This window comes from Phoenix dactylifera, chromosome 13 (assembly GCF_009389715.1).
Source record: "Phoenix dactylifera cultivar Barhee BC4 chromosome 13, palm_55x_up_171113_PBpolish2nd_filt_p, whole genome shotgun sequence".
NCBI classification, from domain to species: Eukaryota; Viridiplantae; Streptophyta; class Magnoliopsida; order Arecales; family Arecaceae; genus Phoenix; species Phoenix dactylifera.
The window spans coordinates 11,797,103-11,815,421 of NC_052404.1; the positions used below are offsets into that span (position 1 = coordinate 11,797,103).

Here is an 18,319-nt window from a genome sequence, read left to right on the forward strand (position 1 = left end):
AGTCGTCTCCAGTAAAGCACGAGCCGACTCCTGCAACAGGCGAGTCGACTCCTGATCGCGCGAGTCGACTCCGATCCCAACGGTAACATTGTCAGGAAATGCAGACTGTGTCCAACGGCTCTTTTTCTTGTCTCTAACGGCTATATTCTTGTTTCCACGCCATCTAAAGCTATAAAAACAAGAAGAGAGCTAGGGGAGAACTCATGGAAGTGGGAGAGATCATCTAGGAAAGAGATCTCAAAGAGATTACAAAGAAAATCTCCCACAAGCACAAAAGGGCCATCCAAAACGAAATAGAGAGAAGAAGAGCATCCAAGTGAATCCGAAAGCTTCCTCTCCATCCGTGTGCTGCCTCGGGGATCCTCTACTTCATGCCAAATCAGAGGAGGATCAAGTAAAGAAGAAGCCGAGCTCCTCCATCTTCAAAACTCGTTTGAGGGCTTCTCTTTACTCTATTTGTTTATATTGTCATATTTGCTTGTTTAAGAAGCTTTGTTTTGTTTTATACTTTGTTTTAATATCTTGTAACTTGATTCAATCAAGGGATTGAATCAAGGGGTTAAGGTTTGTTGGTGAGCCAAAGAAAAACCAACGGTGTTAAGGTTTGTTGGTGAGCCAAAGGGAAAAACCAACGGTGTTAAGGGTTGTTGGTGAGCCAAAGAAAAACCAACGGTGTTAAGGTTTGTTGGTGAGCCAAAGGGAAAAACCAACGGTGATAGGTTTGTTGGTGAGCCGAGGGTAAAACCAACGTGTAAGGGTTTGATTGTGAGCCCGGAAAAAACAATCGGGGTTGGTTCTAGTCGGTGAGCCTGGGAAAACCGACCGAGTTCGTTATGCGCTCGTAAAACAACAAGTTGGGTTGTGAGCTTGTAAAACAACCGGCTGTAATCGGTAGGATTATAGTGAAATTCCCAAGAGGTCTTGGGGAGTGGATGTAGGTGCTGGGGTGCACCGAACCACTATATGTCCTTTGTGTTTGTAATGCCTCTAGTTATTGTCTAACTAACACACTTACTTACTTAGATAAATTGCTTGCTTAATTCTTATCCGCACATCCTTTAGTTGCAAGCATATTTAATCAAGTCGAAGTCTATACATCAAACCCTTGCTAAGTTTAACTTTCACTGTGCATCTATACAACTTAGCATAGTTAATCAAAAAGTTTTAGAAGTAGCATAAAAGTTTTAAAAGACCCAATTCACCCCCCCTCTTGGGTTGTATCTACTGGGCAACAGAGCTCAATCCCAAGATCAAAAATGACCAGCCATCAGAAGACCCCTATCCACATTGAAGATCCTATACTAGAAAAATAACCCCAAATACCCATGTAATAACTAATTCTAGCATGGCTACTCTATAAAGCTCTCTCTTCACCCCCTTATAGTCTAACCTCAAGAAGCATTTACCTAAGTAGTGAAATTCATATTCCATTTTGTGCTAGGACCAAACAACCTTCTCTTTTTCTTTCCCCCTTGTTCATGATAAACCGTATCCCTAAATGGATCCCTAATTCACCACCCCTTATCTTTAATTTCCTTTTAATCCTTCTTAACTTGACAGTCCACCTTGTCATAGTCCAAACTTCAAGGAAAGAAAAGTAATTAATGGGTGCATAAAATACGCCATGCTATTAAATGCTTATTTCGGTTCATATTCTAAATTATAATTAAATAGATGGCAATTTCTACTCCAAATTCCAATAAGAAAATCTCCCCCTTGCCGATGCTGACCAGAGATAACTTGTTCATAATGTTTCATCCATCACTTTGTCTTTCTTCATGCATCTAATCCAAACAAGCTTCATGAGAAATATACCATTACCCCCCAACCCCCAACCCCCCCAAAAAAAACCGACAAGTACACCGTAATTTCATCCTAATTTCAAAAAGATAGGGATTCTGATTATTTCTTATCTTAAAATCAACACTCAAAGAAACAGCCCATGTAGGTAAACATCAAACAATACTCCCAAATCAGATCAGCAATTGCCATCTATTACACAAATTTAATGATATAAAACGAATGTGCTTGAAAAGGATACCATTTAAAAGCCAAAAAGTGAATAAGTTATTTGTTAGTAGAAAAAAAAAGATGATTCTGCTCACAATGAGGTGCTGCGGCCCAGTCTCACAAAACTCTTCCTTCTCAACAATACCATCCATCATAACTAATATACCTATCCTATCTGCTAGAACAGAACTTCCTTCAACAAGTGCATAAACACAGTAGATCATCACGGCAATTTCTTACATTTCCTAGTTGCAACATGAGGACATCAAGTAGAGCATAATCATAAGCAAGCTACTGAGCAGCAAACTTTAGAAAAAAGATGCAAACAGAGCACCACATGAACCACAAGGCAGTTGGATTTTTTTTCTAAATGACATTGCTACCCTGCACCATTATGATAACCAAAATAAGCACACATGCACAAACACAAAAAAAAAAAGAAAGAAAAAACCTTGCAAGAGGAACTTGAGTTCGTTGTCTGCTACTAAATAAACATCAACAGCCAAAACACATACAATGTTTACCTTTTCCCATTTGTTTTAATAAAACAGAAATTTTCAACAGCTTTGAATGCTAATGCCATTCATATGCAACTTATAGCATGGCTGATATTCACAAGACACCATTAAAGGTCCGGAAGAGAACATTTAAAGCGTTACCTCTTGGCTCATCAGCATTTGACAAATTGCTATCCCCTGATACAGCAAAACAAATTGACCCTGATAGAAGTTGAATGCCTCTGAACCTCAGTAGCACTTCAAGACAATTTGAACTGCGAGCAGATTGAGCAACATCAAGTAGGAATGACAATATGAATCCACTAGAAGAACGGAGTTCACCATATAAAGATTCAAGGCAAGAGTCTGAACCAGCAGAATACATGTTCAGTCTCCCACGAGCAGCAATTTCTGTAGACATAATAGAGTACTTGAGCGTGTCCCAGAGAATCAGAGAATGACTGAGCCAGCCAGATGCTGACAAGCTACCATAACTGCAAGGAAAATACAGCATAAACAATTTTTGAAGTGCAGGCTCCAGAGCTGGTTCTATGGTTTCCCTCGGCTTTCCAGAGTAGGCTTTTAGGAATCTGTTTTGTCCAACCATTTTTGCTGTGCTTTCAAGAATGGATAATGCAACGGGAAGGCGTAAAACGCCACCAGCCAAACCTGATGATATTGACGATAAATTAGTCTGTGTCGCACTATTGATTGATGATGCTGTCTTCCTCCAAGCTTTATTAGAAGTAGAAGGAAATGCCGGGAGGATAGAATTTGCAAATCTGCGACATACTGGACAAAGTAACTCTCCCTGGAAAAAGCCAAGTTTTTAGGGAAAAGGTAAGATAATGAGTCATGGAAAATTGATTGCAACAAAATATTATAACGGAAATAAACCCTACCGGATCTGGGTCGGCAATGTGTGCTCCCTCAAAACCAAGCCTACGTCTAAGGAAAACAAAAGTTATCAACGATTTTCTTTTCAAGGAAAAGAGAAGCAATAGTCAACTATCAACAACAAAATTTCACTAATCCTATCAAATGAAAATGAAATATAATTATAAAGTGTGATAAGATCAATTGTCATTCAGTACTATTTTGCCCAACAAAAGCTGAAATACGAGCACGTCTTGTAAGTTTAATCCTTGCACGCTAATCATAGGATTTGGATCCTTGTCTCCATACCAGAATACTTTGTCAGAATAATTTGATTAATACTTTCATCAGCTAATAACCAAAATAACTGAAATCGCCATACTTGTAGATCTAAAACCTGGCCTTCTTCACAGAAGTCCCAATGTTTTAATCAAGATGACAGCTTCTGTTTTAATGCTGGTATCTGATCTCATCACACATTGCTTTTGACTTCTATCCTGTACACGCTGTTTTTATTCTCCAAAAACTTCTTTTTAAAGTATTTTTTTCATTTTTTATTAGTTGAACAAAAGATAGCACACAATATGCAGTTGCCATGTCTGTGTGCAGGTAAGTGTCAGGCCTATTTGTATGGCCACAAGACATCCTGCATGATTATATCTAATATTTGTATACAATTAGACAGTAGTACACAGATAAAGATCAGAAGTTCAGAACACCTACGGTGCAACATATAAACTGGAGCAGACACAGATTACAACTGCTGTAAGATTCTGTCAGTACAACTTCATGGAACAACTTATCAAACAACCAGAAGACTCAAGCAACCTTGTAAGGTTTGATATTGAGCAATACAGGATTGGGGATGCTGAGGTACAAGAACTGCAAAAGAGCCTAGCATTTGCACCAATAGAAAGTAGCAAGATAGAGATTGGGATGGTACAGGTGCGTAAATTGAAAACAACATTTGCTTGGTTAAGGGTGGCATCCAAAAACAGGGACTTTACTTTCACTTAAGAGAGAAGAACAGAAATGGTGAGCAAAGAATAAAAGAAGTTTGAGAAGAACATTATGACGGAAACAGCCTCTCCTCACACGGAGCTAAGGCTGCATATATCTGACTGTCCCCAAACCCCCTACAATGGCAGGAGTCTTGTGCATTGGGCTGCCCTTCTAGAGGAGAACACTATGAATGACTATATGGCTCATAATAGGTAGAAATGAAGCATGATTAGCACAACTTGAATTGGTGGAATAAAGATCGTTTTATTGCAACATTCATGATGTTATCTTAGTAAACAGTAACTAAGCAAACTACTTGCACTTTTTTATCTGGCAGAATAATCCTTTAAATTATTCTTGTACAGTATAATTATGCAAAAACTTCAGTGATGCATGAATTTCATGAATTACTCTGAATTATCCTTTTCCTCCTGTGATCAATTTGGTATCCACTAAAATATAGATAAATCAATTGTTTTAGACCTATTTTCTTATTTTTAAATGTTTATAATTTTGAAGAGGCATATGGTAAACAGGCAGCTAGGCTACCCCAGTGCTTAGGTGGATACCAAGCCAGAATAAATTTAAAATATCTACGTTAAATTATCATAAATTGTCTATATCAATATATTTCGTCCATTAACTCAATTTTGTTCTGACCCTGAGTTTGACTCTTTTCCAACAAAAAACAGCAGATTCCAGTTTTAGTTTCAATTTTTGCCAAAACTTCAAAATTTCACTTTCCATGCCCTCCCCCCCCCCCCCCCCCCTCCCAAAAAAAGGGAAAAAATGAAAAAAGAAGGAAAAAGAAAAAGAAACATCACCATTTTAAGCAAAAATACTTTGCTAAATACAGGAATATATTACCTACAAATACTATTTCTCCCTATTTTTCTCCTTAAATCTGGAGAAACTTTAGAAGTTTGACCTTCCTGATGCATGAGATAAATATACATAACAAGTCACATCTCCACACCCAACAGCAAGTCTTTACCTTTCATAACAAGACCAATCTTGCTCAAAATTGTCTTAACTAGGAATTCGGCACCATTTTGTCAACAGTATTCCAGGGGTTTTTTTTTTAAGAAAAGGGAGGGCTGTAGGCCACCTAGAATCAATGGTATTCCAGGTTGAAAGATGATCATAGGACATTCAAATTTTGGTAGATCACCAAAATCCACAAAGCCACACTTAGATAGGGATGTTAATTGCCAAATGTCACACTTGACTGTATTGCAAAAAAATAAGGATCTTTTTAAGTTCTTAATTCCTATGCAACCAGGCAAGTTAAGTTTCTCATGAGACATGGTTGTAGCGAACATCCACATTCAAAATCTATAGGGAAGAAAAAAATGTTATTGTGACTTGGTCAGAACATCAAGGAAATTCTAACAAAGCGCATGTTGGTATACTACTAACAGGGGATAAAATCATAAGCATTGGAACTGATGTGGTAAAGAAAGTGAAGAGGCAATTAGGCAACATTAATATTCTTTTGAATGGAGGAGTGAAGCCACATAAGGTGCTCACAATATCCTATAGCAGATTTGTCTCAAATCATCTATGGAAAAAGGAAAACTTGATGTCCAAAATTGCAACTGTTCAAGAAATTCATGGTATTATGAGATGAGCTTCAGTTGTCTTCTCAAAGAGTGCAACATACCCATGACACACATTAGGGCAACTTTATCACATGGTCATTCTTCATTTCCTTCTACAAGCAGGATATCAAACATCAAATAAAAGGAACTCTATAAACAAATTCTAATTATTCAAACAAGCTCAACAGTTAAATGCATCATTAAAAAAAATGAAACTTCTGTAAACAAATGAATATATTCCAAGTTCCAGTTTACACAGCATACCGTTGTTTCAAGGATGACAGATATCGATCATGACACTCCTGATGCACAGCATGCCCACAAGAAGAAAGATGAATCCCATCACAATTGCTCGGACCAAATCTATTGATTTTGGCAGTTGAAGAAGTAGGCTTTGATGATGAATTTGCAAGATGTTGCAAATTACTAATGGAAGAGTGATGTCTTGAAGTTTCTTTTGTCAAATATGCAATGCACTCTCCAAGCACAGAAGACCCTATGTTTCTGCTTTTCTTTGAAACTACTGGAATATGAAAAGTAGAACATGTCTGTTTACCATCCGGTGCCTCTGAATGGGATTCAATCCTATGTATATCCCCTATAATAGACTGATAGATTTCATCCTCTATCATCTCCAGAGACAATGTGTCTGTGCCAGTATCACATGATACAGCAGGCAGTTGATTTCTAATATCAGGAAGCCGTTCTTTACAAAAGTATAGAAATGCATCACCTTCTGCAGGTTCTATATCAACGGAAAAATCAAGGCCCGCAACCTGAACTAATTGCGCTGGATTGCTTGAGTCACCACTAGATGCATTAACAAGCCCTTCTTTTCCAATTGCTTGTATCTCCTTATCTGACTGGCCTCCATCTTCCCATGATGGTGGACCTCTCTCAACAAAAGTTGTAAGCCGAGATTTCTAATTTCAATAAAGTGAGAAAATGAAAGTACAGTCAATAGTGGAAAACAACAATGAAAACCAGTAATTTCTTGATGGCATACAAGTATCCGCTGACAGTAAAAAGTGAAAATCATGAGAAGACCTAGTGATCGGTATGCATCTGCAAGCACTCTAGCGAGCAATTCTTTTTGACAATTTACTGAATATGAGATACAAAAGTATTTCACTATGATATAATCTGAAGAATGCCCAACATTCTAAAGTAAATTATCAGAAACATATTGTTACCTGGAGAAGAATCAGGAAGCACAACGGACTCTGGGAATCTGGATCATGGCAAAGAGCACAAATAGGTGCTGATTCCTCGGGGACATGATCAACTTCTGGGTTTGATACTTCTTGCTTGGATATCGGAACATGTGGTTCATCATTAGTCATGGACTTAAGGCTGGCGATAAATCTTGATTGTTCCGCTCTCATTTTTGCCTACAATGTACCCAATGAACAAGACAAGTTACACAAAAATAAACAAAGTTTTCTTGAAATTACAATATCTGTAAGCACATCACAAATTTTCCAAAAATCACAATATTTGTAAGAACAACAAGTTCAAATAGGATCAATTTCCTCAAAACGAAAAAGAGCTGCTTCTAAACATGCCCACAGCCCGTTAATATTACATGCAATATTTACTGCATGGCTATCTGGCATATATGGATCAAACAAACATCAAGCCTTATTTTTCATACATTTGATATTCATGAATAGCCCCATGACCAATCAAACCAAATGCCAAATAAATCCTTTAGAGATATTGGTCTATTATATATTATAATGGTCATTTATATAGATTGTTTAGTAATATCATCACACGCCACATGAAAGGTGATAACATATTGTAATTGTGCATAAAGGAGTCAAAAACACTCGTTTCTCTATAACAGCATAGAGAATTGTTTCGAAAATAATTCGATGACCAAGAGAGTACAGTACTTATTGTGCCAATGAAGTTTGAAAAAGTGTAATCCGATGCTGGGGCAACTTGAAAATCAAAAGATGAAGTCTATACGATTCCTCTAGATTGATTACCTGAGAAAGATCTTTATATTTTTTCCTGGTTTAAAGATTTGAGAACAGTAGGCTATAACATGGAATTTGACAATTTACAAACTCTGGTAAGGGTGAATATCACGTATCTCATGAAAAGCTTCTCAAAGGGAATATATCTAGCTGACAGAAACTACATGTGCAGGTCAACAACTCTACATGCATATATTTTCTTTCTTTGAGAGTGTGAATAAACATAAAATCAATTTTCCTCAATCACCTAAATCATCTTTCTCACGTCTTTCATCTTCAGGGACTTTAACTTCAAATGCCCCAAGGAAACAATCTTGCAAATGATAAGCGCAAGAAACCACATGCTGAATTCACCACACACATAACTTTGAAAGGCTGTTAGGGAGCACACGGCTCAAATATATCAAGTTGATAAGTCATCACACACGTCCATGTAATTTTGCGCAGCTATGGCACAGAATCTTTTTTTTAAAAAAAATGAAGGATTAATCAAGCTTGAAGGTTCAAAATGAATACATAGGTTAAACTTTAAAATAGTTAGTCAAAAAAATAATCTAGATTTGATCACACAAAAAACAAAAAGCTACAAAATCTTACCATTATGGCAGCCTGATGCTCTCGTGCTTTTGCCCTACGCTCCTCAGCATCAGAAGATGGTGCGGAACTCTGAACGGTAGAATCAGGAAACTGCTGAAGCATTCGATAGACCACATCTGGCGCCAGTTGCTTCAGAACACCCATGCAATCAGTACTCAGCTGAGCAAACCTCTTCAATAAATTCTCAATCAGAGAAAAAATGTTACACTGCCTTGTCTTAGAAAAACTGTTGTCACTTTCTTCCTTATGCTTCCTCATTAATGAAACTAGCAGTGACAGCAAGCTTTGGTTCTTCCAGAACATGGACTCACTAGAGGCACTCATATCAAACTCTTCACTAGCATAAGTCAGTATAGGAAAAGAATCTTCTGAACAGCTCATGCAAGACTGATTATCACGAGTCTGTGAATCACAAATATCTAATGCTAAAGAAAGTAAGTGCAATGCTGTTATGAGAACAGAGTCAGGAGTACGAGACACTGTCGAAACAGCATAAAATAGAACCGCACGGACAATTTCAAGAACTGCTTTTGATGTAGCGATTCTAGAAATGGTAGTCAAGGGTTCAAAGACGGCAGTCCATCGAGGAAGCTGAACATCAAGTGCAGAAACTTGGCAGAACTGAAAATATCTCTCCTCTGCAACTTGCAAATCCCTATAATTCCAGCGGGGATGATACAGATCCAATTCTTTCCAGTAAGAATTACAAAGAGAATATTTACCCTGAAATGCAGGAAGATATCAGTTTACCTTAACTGATCACAGGCCAAAATTTTCGAAAGGAGAAACATATATTACAACATAGAGCAGAACCTGCTTCATGCCAGATGGATTCGAATACACCGCAAGCATATCGACAACATTTTGAAGCTGGTTACTCTTTGAAAGATCGCGAGGAAGAGCTTTTACCAGCTGGCTATGAGTTGCATCTCTGGTAGCTAGCTTATAGACCAACTCTCTCTTCAAATTTTCAACTAGAGAAAGTCCAGAAAAACGTCGTTCTTTGACTATTTGTATGATGAAAGTGAGCATTTCCTGCACCAGAACTGGCTCATACCTGAAAATAATGTTTTCCTTGAGGCATTTGACTGAAAGATCTGTTTAGAACATGTTTTTTTTTTGGGGGGGGGGGGGGGCTCTAGTATAACTGGTTTACAAAAGCGTCAAACAAAATGCAGATATGAAGGTTCTGTACTATAGATCAAAGTTTTTAGAAAGTAATTACACATGCCCTAGGAAGTGCAATCTTCACACAAGTTCTGCTGCTCTGTCCACGTGCCAAGAGTAGCACTTACTACTATTAAATGCGAATATGCAAAAATCTAGGAGAGAAATAGATGATAATCTGTTTCTCCGATAAATGCAGCAAAAATTATTCTACCATAATAAGGCACAAAATGTGCAAGAAACCATGGTTTCTAAAACTATTCCCAATGATATACATCTCTTACATACTAAAAGCTTTCAATGTAAAAGTTTTGGCACACAATGTTCCATTCTAACATATTTGAATCTAGTAAGGAACTTCAGCCAAACAAAAAATAACAGGTAAAGATAATGGACAAATTTCTAGAAGGTAGAATTTAAGTTCAAGCTATTGACATACAGGGAAAATGATAGTTAAAAAAAATGAGTTGAATTCACATAATGGAGTTGTTATAAGCACTTGTTATGAACTGATGAAAATTTTACCATAGCCACGAGAAGATTGCATATTTCATGCCCTCAAAGATTCAAGACAGCCAGTTAACGATATTTCTACTAAATTTTCCATCTAAAGAAGAAAATTTCAAATCAAATTAGACTAGTAAAACACTGTGCTTTTCAAGTAAGGTTGGAAGAAAGCTACTTTGAAATAAGTTTTACTATAAAGGGCAAAAGGCTTCATCAAGTTATAGCTGCAGGAAAAAAATGATCAATTTCCTTGGGTAACATCACCTGCATTTGACTCAATTTTGCAATACACCATGGCGAACCTGTAGTAACTGACATTATTCTTTACCTGCATTATTGACCCACCCCATCTTCCAGTATATTCAGGTTTCTTATCCAGTCCTCTGTTCATAAATCATGATCCCAAGCATGGACCACATTAAATGAAGCTAGAATAAATAATAATGTTCTGCAGCAAATAAGTAGAGCATGAGGTCTCCAACATTTCTCAAGGACAGTAATTAACAAGATAGTATTCTAGGTGTTCTTTATCCCTCAGTGAACTGCTGGTAGTGCGCCAGTTTATAACTACATAAACCATATAGGAGACTCTCAATTCAAAAAGAAAGCAGACAACTCTCTTCAACCACAGTGATGTCCCCTCCCCCCCCCCCCACCTTATCACATCAAAAAGTGGAAAATATATCAGTGAAAAAACAACCTTGAACTTCAATCCAGCTAAGTTACAAAGTTGCAAGTTTAATGTCATCAGCAAAGAAAAAGAGACGAGAAGAGATGTTAGAAGTTATGTCTAGCTCAATCCTGGGAAGCTAGATTTTCCTAACCTATAAACCTCCCTTACTCCTGTATGCACCAGTAATTACATATTGTAGATTAATAATAATAATTACAAAGAGTAGGGGAAAGAAAATAACAACAAAGTAGATATGCCAACCTATACCTCTCTGTCACCCCCAGACCCATTCTCAAACACCATTTCATATCGCAGGACCACTACCATTATTAATTACAAAGAACCGAAAAAATAAAAGGACAGTATAATTTGATCAGGCTGAACCCATACCACCCCCTCCCCCCCCCCCCCCCCCAAAAAAAAAAAAAAAAATCCATATTGCCGTTTTACTACTAATAATAATTGTAAGTTTTTGAAGGTGAAAAATAGATCATGCCAGCATCTTTAATACTGTTTTTTTCATCAAACCTCAAGGTTATCCTAAAGCTTTTGCCCCCCTAATTGATGTTCTTCAAAAGACCTCATGACTGCCCAACAAAATGATTTCGTTCGAACTTCATCTTCCTTTGTGGCTTTGTGCCAAGGAATCCAATGCCAAGCAGTAATTGTGAGAAAATATGTTTAACTTGTATTAGCCACGGCCAGTACAATTTCAACACATCTATCAACAGCCGGTCATATAAAATACTTCAACTCTCTCAAGCCATCGCCATACATCGCTCCGTAGACCCAACATAACTTTACCTACCTTGGCTAGTAGGGCACATGATAGCAAATTTAACTATTTTGGATTCTCTGTGTTTTTTTTTCTGAATTCATTAGTTCCCTCTGTTATTAATTATTTTATCCTTTGTAATTTGACTCGTATGCTCAAATCAAATATACTATAGCACCCATCATTGAGATGTCATATTATTTACTGACTACACTTGCTGTGGCGCTTGATACTAGTTTTTTTTAAACTCTTGCTCTGCACTGACTTCTAATCAGTTCACCCATGCCAAACTTATTCACTCTCTTATCTCCACAGGAATTCACTACTTGGGCTACAATCATACGAGGTTTCCTCAACTGGAAACCTCTTACCTATTGTTTGTGAAAACTTCACTCATATTAACTATGTCAGTCCTTTTGCCCATATCCTGCCATTCATCTGCATTAAGTTCTTGACTTGCTCAGATTCTTAAAATAGGTATATGGTGTGAGGCTGTAAGCAAAGTTTAGATGACATGGATACAAGTATGGTAGATTTTTCCTCAATGACAGAATCATGTTACTGTGCTACTACCATAATCACTTATCAAACAGTTAAGAAGCTAGTTCCCAGTTCCCACATGTTAGAATTTCCTCAAACTGCAAATGAAGGTAGAGATAAATTGAGAGAAGGAAGAAATCAATATTGTAAAGCCTGAGTCAGCATCTGCATCATTGTTATTTTCATTCCCTGGGAACCACTGTCAAGGTACTTGCTCATTCTCCACCACCCCTCCCCCCCAACAAAAAAAAAAGAAAGAAAAAGAAAAGAGAAAAGATGCAACATAAAGTTTAAAGCAGTCAAAACCAACACCTTGTGAAAACAAAAATGCCTAGGCGGCTAGTAGTTAAATTCAGGGATACGTTCTACTATCTGTAAACTCACAGCTGAGTTGCACGATACAGGAAAAATCAAGAGTAGACCCAATCTGCTCTACTTTGAGGAAGTTAAATTTTTTTGACTTCATTCTGAACTCAATCACTAACACATGATAACTGAAAATGCAGTGAAACCTTAAGATACAGAAGGGAGACCTTAATTCAAACAAGGACAGACTAAATGGAAAAATAGCTGCATTTTTCCCCAATTATTGTTGAATAAGCCAAAATCCAGTTTGACACATGATGCTTCTCTTCAATTTTCACTACTTAATGATCGATCCACAACACCAAAACTCGATATTTATGTTTTTTTTTAATCTGGAGAAGTATACTCCATGTATTCCCTGATGTAAACAATGACGTAAACAGCAAGCATTATTTCACTGACAAGAATGTCTATACAGATTCTACCCTGCCAGTTCTGGGCGAAAGTCAAGAAAGTAGTCTCAAATGTATGCATCGTTTTCAATTAAGAAATGCATAGAATTCTCTAAAGGATGCACACTCCACATATTTTAGAACATGTGGCTCTAGACAGAGTGGAATGGAGGAGAGGGATTCATGTAGCCAGCCCCAACTAGTTTGGGATTAAGGTTTAGTTGAGTTGAGTTTGAGTTATGCACACTCCTCGCTTTTAACAAGTTGATTAAACCAACAATCGGAAGTAACGACCAAGCCATGTTTTGAGATTTTGCAATGCTTCCCGTTACTAAACCTTTTCTAACAGCTTTACCAGGGAAGAGAAAAGGATGCAAATTTGACTGGTTGTAAGAACAACAGAAAACATACAACGACAGATTCTGATGCAGCAATATTTTCGTGAGCACCATGGAAGAACAATATTTTAAAAAATGAGTGCTAGATCTTCACAAACATCAAAATATAAAAACAAAAGGTGTGGTGTCCGGTGGCATAGTTCACAAGAATAAAAATTTTAAGATATACTTTCTCTACTAATTCAAGTATGTCACTGTCTTATGGGAAGTTTAAACAGCTAAACGACATCTGCAAGCAAAGCTTCATATGAAAATCGAACAAGTTATTATACCAGAATATCAGAACACCGTAATTCTACAAATTTGTGGCAACATGAAACTGGCAGCAGATGCTTCATTATTTGCTTACCTTTTCTCTTCCACTAACAAAGAATATGCTACAGGGCATTATCACAAATTTTTGGTGTGCATGCATGAAGTAAACATGAAGAGATTAAATGCACATTTGGCATGGCAATATGCCTACATGGAGAAATTAGATACTTACTCATTATGTTCTGCAAGATTCAGAGATGTGTAATTTGATAAACCAAATCTTTCTTGAATCCTCCTGACAAACAACTCTGGAGGAGCTAATGCAGCACAGCATTGCAACAAAAAAAGATCAGATTCTTGCCCTTGTTCAAGCCTAGAGAGGAAAGGAAAAGTGAAAACCTCGGATTAATTTACTAAGGATCTTCTTCTATTTGTAAATTCAAAAATTTGCATTATAGACTCACCAGTGGACAGAACGATACCACTCAGAACTTAATATGGCAGCATCACCATTTTTATGCCACATGCCTGCACGCACTTGAGCACAAAATACCCTTAACCTTAGTGGATGCTCCATCACAAAAGCAGAAAATCCATAAGGCTGTAAACTACCCAAAACCTGCCCAAAAAATTCGTGGTGATGTGCTGATGAAGGTGGTGAAGAAATCACAATTGCCTTCTCCAGCTTTTCAGTTTCACCATAACATGTTTTCATTGCTTCTCGCAGCAGCAACGAAAGCAAACGATGTAAAGGAATGTGAAAAGATATATCCTGTGAACTGACATCATAAACTATATCAGGCCAATCAGCCATACTCAACATACCCAATGCTTCCAATTCTGTACCAGGGTCTACCTCCAGTAGACTATCATCTGACAATCCACTCGTAGAAGCATGTTCAGTATACATGTCAGTGGTGCCATCAACATCCATTGAATAATTATCAGTTACACCATGAATAAGAGGATGGCGATGCCTCTCATGATGCTTGCTAGGGGTAGGCACCTGGTCTCCATCAATACGCTCCCTATACACAGATGCCCTGTAAACCTTGCTACTATTTGTGCTCTTCTTTTTCCTAAACAATTTCCTCCTCAAAGTCGAGAAACTATAACCACCGCCACTAAGAGCATCAGAAGAAAAGGAATTATTCCTTGGAGCAGTTTCTGGTTCCCAACATCCCTCAAGAGTTTTTAGGCATTCAAAAATCAACCATATGGCAGAAGATGGAATAGACAAGTGATTCCGTATATCAGTATTTACATCATGATATTGCAATCCAAAATCCAATCTGCTGTTTCCGCTGCTTAAACTGCATGTAGAGCATTCTTGAGAAAGCCCTCCCACTTTTATATTGCGCAGACTATCACTGTCATTCAAACCTTGTATTCCAATAACATCTTTTATTTCCTTAGACTCAACAACAGATAATGTTCCTGGCACCAAAAGAGTATGGACATGGCCAAGATAGTCCCCCAACACAAATGGTTCAGGCAGATTTTCATTTTCCTCTTCTGTGTGAAGACCCGTTGCTCTCTTTAGAGCATCCATGCCTTGTACAAGACTTAAAAGTTTGATCCAAGTTCTGGAAATTTCAGGCCTCTCATGAGCAATGTATTTGGGAACCTCCTCATGGCTCAAAACATACCATGTATCTTTAACCAGAAGAATTGTCGTTTCAGACAGATTTGCCCATTTATTTGCCTGCAAGAAGGTTTCTGATCAAAATTCACCATGATGTTACATATCCAACCAACCATGTGATTGAAGAATGACAGGAATATCCCCAAAGAATCAATAGATCAGTAAGACCAAGTTGTTGTGCTAATGGGTGAGAGTATCGCGTCCTTAATTAATCTCATAAGCAACGTAAGTAAATGTTTATCCTTGACAAGTAGCATGCAAAACTTTTTCAGTGAGGCTATTCAAATGACAAATACAGAAAAAATTTGGGAATGATGCAATGACATTGGAAAAAAAAAATGCATAGACGTGTTACCTGTATACGATTATCTTCTCCAACACAAGACAGAAAAAGGTCTCTCAAGCATCCCAGAAGTACACCCAGCAGATTCACTTCACGTACAAGTCGTGGTGTCAGAATAGGCACTGTGAATATTTGCACAGAGAAAGTTGATAGCAGTGGATAATTTTCAAGCATCGAATCACTGCTTTTTTTAATGATTTCACTAACAGACACTGGATAGTATCTCGTGAAAGCTTTGGCAAACTCATACTTGAAAAGAGGTTCCCCAAGCAATTTTAAGAGCAACTCATGAAGCTTTTTCACAACATCCTTGTCCAAGAACCTCTCTGCCCTCACAAGAACATCTAATAAACCAATACACTGAAACATTCTTCTTGAGATGAAACTGAGAAGACTTTCACTACATTTGCAAAAGTCAAGCAACAAATCAACAATCGCATAAGTTAACTTATTTGCAACCTTGAAACGCACATCACTATGATCACCTTTTCTGAGCCGCTTCTGATGCTCTGTTAATGAAACCTTGTCCTTCCAACACACTAGAAGAGCATCCAGAATGGGACCTACAGAATTTGCTAACTTCTCAGGGAGAGGTTGGATCTGGTCTGTGCCTTTATGCTTTGAACAGAATCCTTCACGTTTCCAGGCAGTAATATCTCCACAATCACAGCATCCGCTACCAGCGAACGTAATGGAGTAGTCATGATCTTTGTGATTTCCATTCTGGAAACATGGAACACATATTGCACAAGTCGGATCATGCTCACATGTTCGACAGTGGTAGACCAAATCATTTTCTCCCCAAACAGCCCCACACACGGCATGTTTGCCAACAGCTTTCTGAGCCAAATCCTGCAAAGATGCCTGTGGTTCACCCTCAAACATGAGCCATTTTAACCACAACATGCTCTCACCAAATTCTTTAACATTGATGCTGCTGTAGCTTCCTCCAGTCTCTGATTTAAATGATCTTCGAGGCTCGGATACATCTACATCGGTCGGTAAGATGGCAGGCACGATCTCTGGAATAAAGGATCTGTTTTCCTTCACGAAAGTTACAAGTCCCAACTGAGACTGTTCCAGCCACTCCAGGGGAACCCCTTGCCGAACAAGTCTCTGAAATTTCAAAGACAATACTATGATCACTAAGCAATAAATGTGGATGTATGTCAGACAGTGTGAAATAATAAACAAGCTATCAGAAATTCAAGAAATTGTAGAAATTTTTGAAGAAGAAAAAAAGAAAGAAGATAATATGGCCGTGTAATGCATTGTTGGAATCAGCTATAATTAATGAACCACAAGATGTTCATCGTTATGAGAGAAGAAACGTTGTCCTCCGGGAGTGCTTCATTTCCTTTTAGGCTACAAGGAGTTGAGCGATCTCCTAGCTTTCAAATTATCCCTTGTCTGAGTGCACACGAATAGGATATTTTCAGTAAAACCTATCAGCATTTTCAAGTGAACTCGCTTCCAAGTGTCATGCACTACCATTAATTCTGCAGCAAATTTCCACGTAATAAAGAATTCTCACGGGAGTCTGAAGAAAGCTACTAACTTTTTCTTCGACTTCCCTCTCCAAAAAGGCAAAAGGAATAGAAAAGGATCAGCAAAATTCGTACACAAATCATAAGAGAAAAATATTAAAAGATTCTTCCTTTACCGCAAGAAGATTTGATGATTACACTAACAGCTTTTCTTGCAAAAGAACACCTCTCGATTCCTTTCAAGATTATAAACCGTATTCCGAAGCAACCCTTTCTTGCTAAAAGGAAAACTAGACTCCTTACCAAAAAAAGAAATACCAGATTAAAACCCAAAAGCTGAAATCGGAAGCTGAAAAGAAAGAAAGGATCTCGACGGCCAATAAATATCCGAAACCCCCGCAACCCCTCGCGCGAAGAAAATCAAACGCACACATACAGAGAGACAGAGAGAGAGAGAGAGAGAGAGAGAGAGAGAGAGAGAGAGAGAGAGAGATTATGCAGTCGTGCCTGGACGATGCGATCTCGGGGCGACGGGGGAGAATTCCGCTCCGGCGGTGAATCGACCTCCATTCCGGCCATGACCCCCAACTCCAGTAGTTCGATCTCGAAGTTCCTCCCCCCAGGGTTGCGGACCGGAAGAGAGAGGAAAAAGGAGATGGAAAGAAAGGGGTGGCGGGCTTCTCCCTATCTACCAAACCCTAACTTTTCTTTTATTGTTTTAGGGTTTTGGGAATCTGAGATCATTCCTTCCCCTTGTTTACCTTGGCGGTACTCGGCCGGGAAAAAGGCGGTATTCTGCTGCGTTTTCTTGGCACGCCGCCACTGCGCCCTTCTCCATCCGGCCTCTGTTTGCTTTTATTATTAATAAAATTCTTTATTTTGGATAATAAGTAAGATTTTTATTTAAAAAACTTTTTCAAAATATAACAATATAATATGATTACTTAGAAGCTCATTAGTTTATTGAACTATATTAAATAAAGGACTTTTCATTATTGCTACTAAATTAATACAGAAATTAGTGATATTAATAGTAAAATATTTACTTAATATACACCGCCGCTAATGAAAATACTATTCATTAGTATTATACCTTATCCATATCCCACGTCATTAGATTATATTATTATTTTTTAAAAAAAAATTTTATGGCCATAATTTTGTTTGAAAATAGAAGTACACCCGCTAATAATCCCGTTATAT

General features: G+C 37.8%; 1 protein-coding gene across 4 annotated transcripts in view; it reads right to left on the reverse strand.

Moving 5' to 3' along the window:
• Nucleotides 1-17,950, reverse strand: part of LOC103721993 (E3 ubiquitin-protein ligase PRT6-like) — a 33,006-nt gene extending 15,056 nt beyond the window's left edge. For 2 of the 4 annotated variants that reach the window (XM_039133106.1, XM_039133105.1), the window contains exons 1-10: nucleotides 17,624-17,948; nucleotides 15,642-16,745; nucleotides 14,106-15,346; nucleotides 13,874-14,014; nucleotides 9,382-9,625; nucleotides 8,569-9,291; nucleotides 7,180-7,377; nucleotides 6,251-6,909; nucleotides 3,410-3,455; nucleotides 2,670-3,318 (exon numbers count right to left, since the gene is read on the reverse strand). In XM_039133106.1, coding sequence (XP_038989034.1) covers nucleotides 2,670-3,318; nucleotides 3,410-3,455; nucleotides 6,251-6,909; nucleotides 7,180-7,377; nucleotides 8,569-9,291; nucleotides 9,382-9,625; nucleotides 13,874-14,014; nucleotides 14,106-15,346; nucleotides 15,642-16,745; nucleotides 17,624-17,695 — 5,077 coding nt within the window. In that variant the 5' untranslated portion in view covers nucleotides 17,696-17,948. Of the gene's footprint in view, nucleotides 1-2,669; nucleotides 3,319-3,409; nucleotides 3,456-6,250; nucleotides 6,910-7,179; nucleotides 7,378-8,568; nucleotides 9,292-9,381; nucleotides 9,626-13,873; nucleotides 14,015-14,105; nucleotides 15,347-15,641; nucleotides 16,746-17,623 lie in introns of all 4 variants that reach the window. The other 2 variants (XR_005514598.1, XM_039133107.1) reach the window with 2 other exon arrangements.
• Between the last annotated feature and the right edge of the window lie 369 nt (nucleotides 17,951-18,319).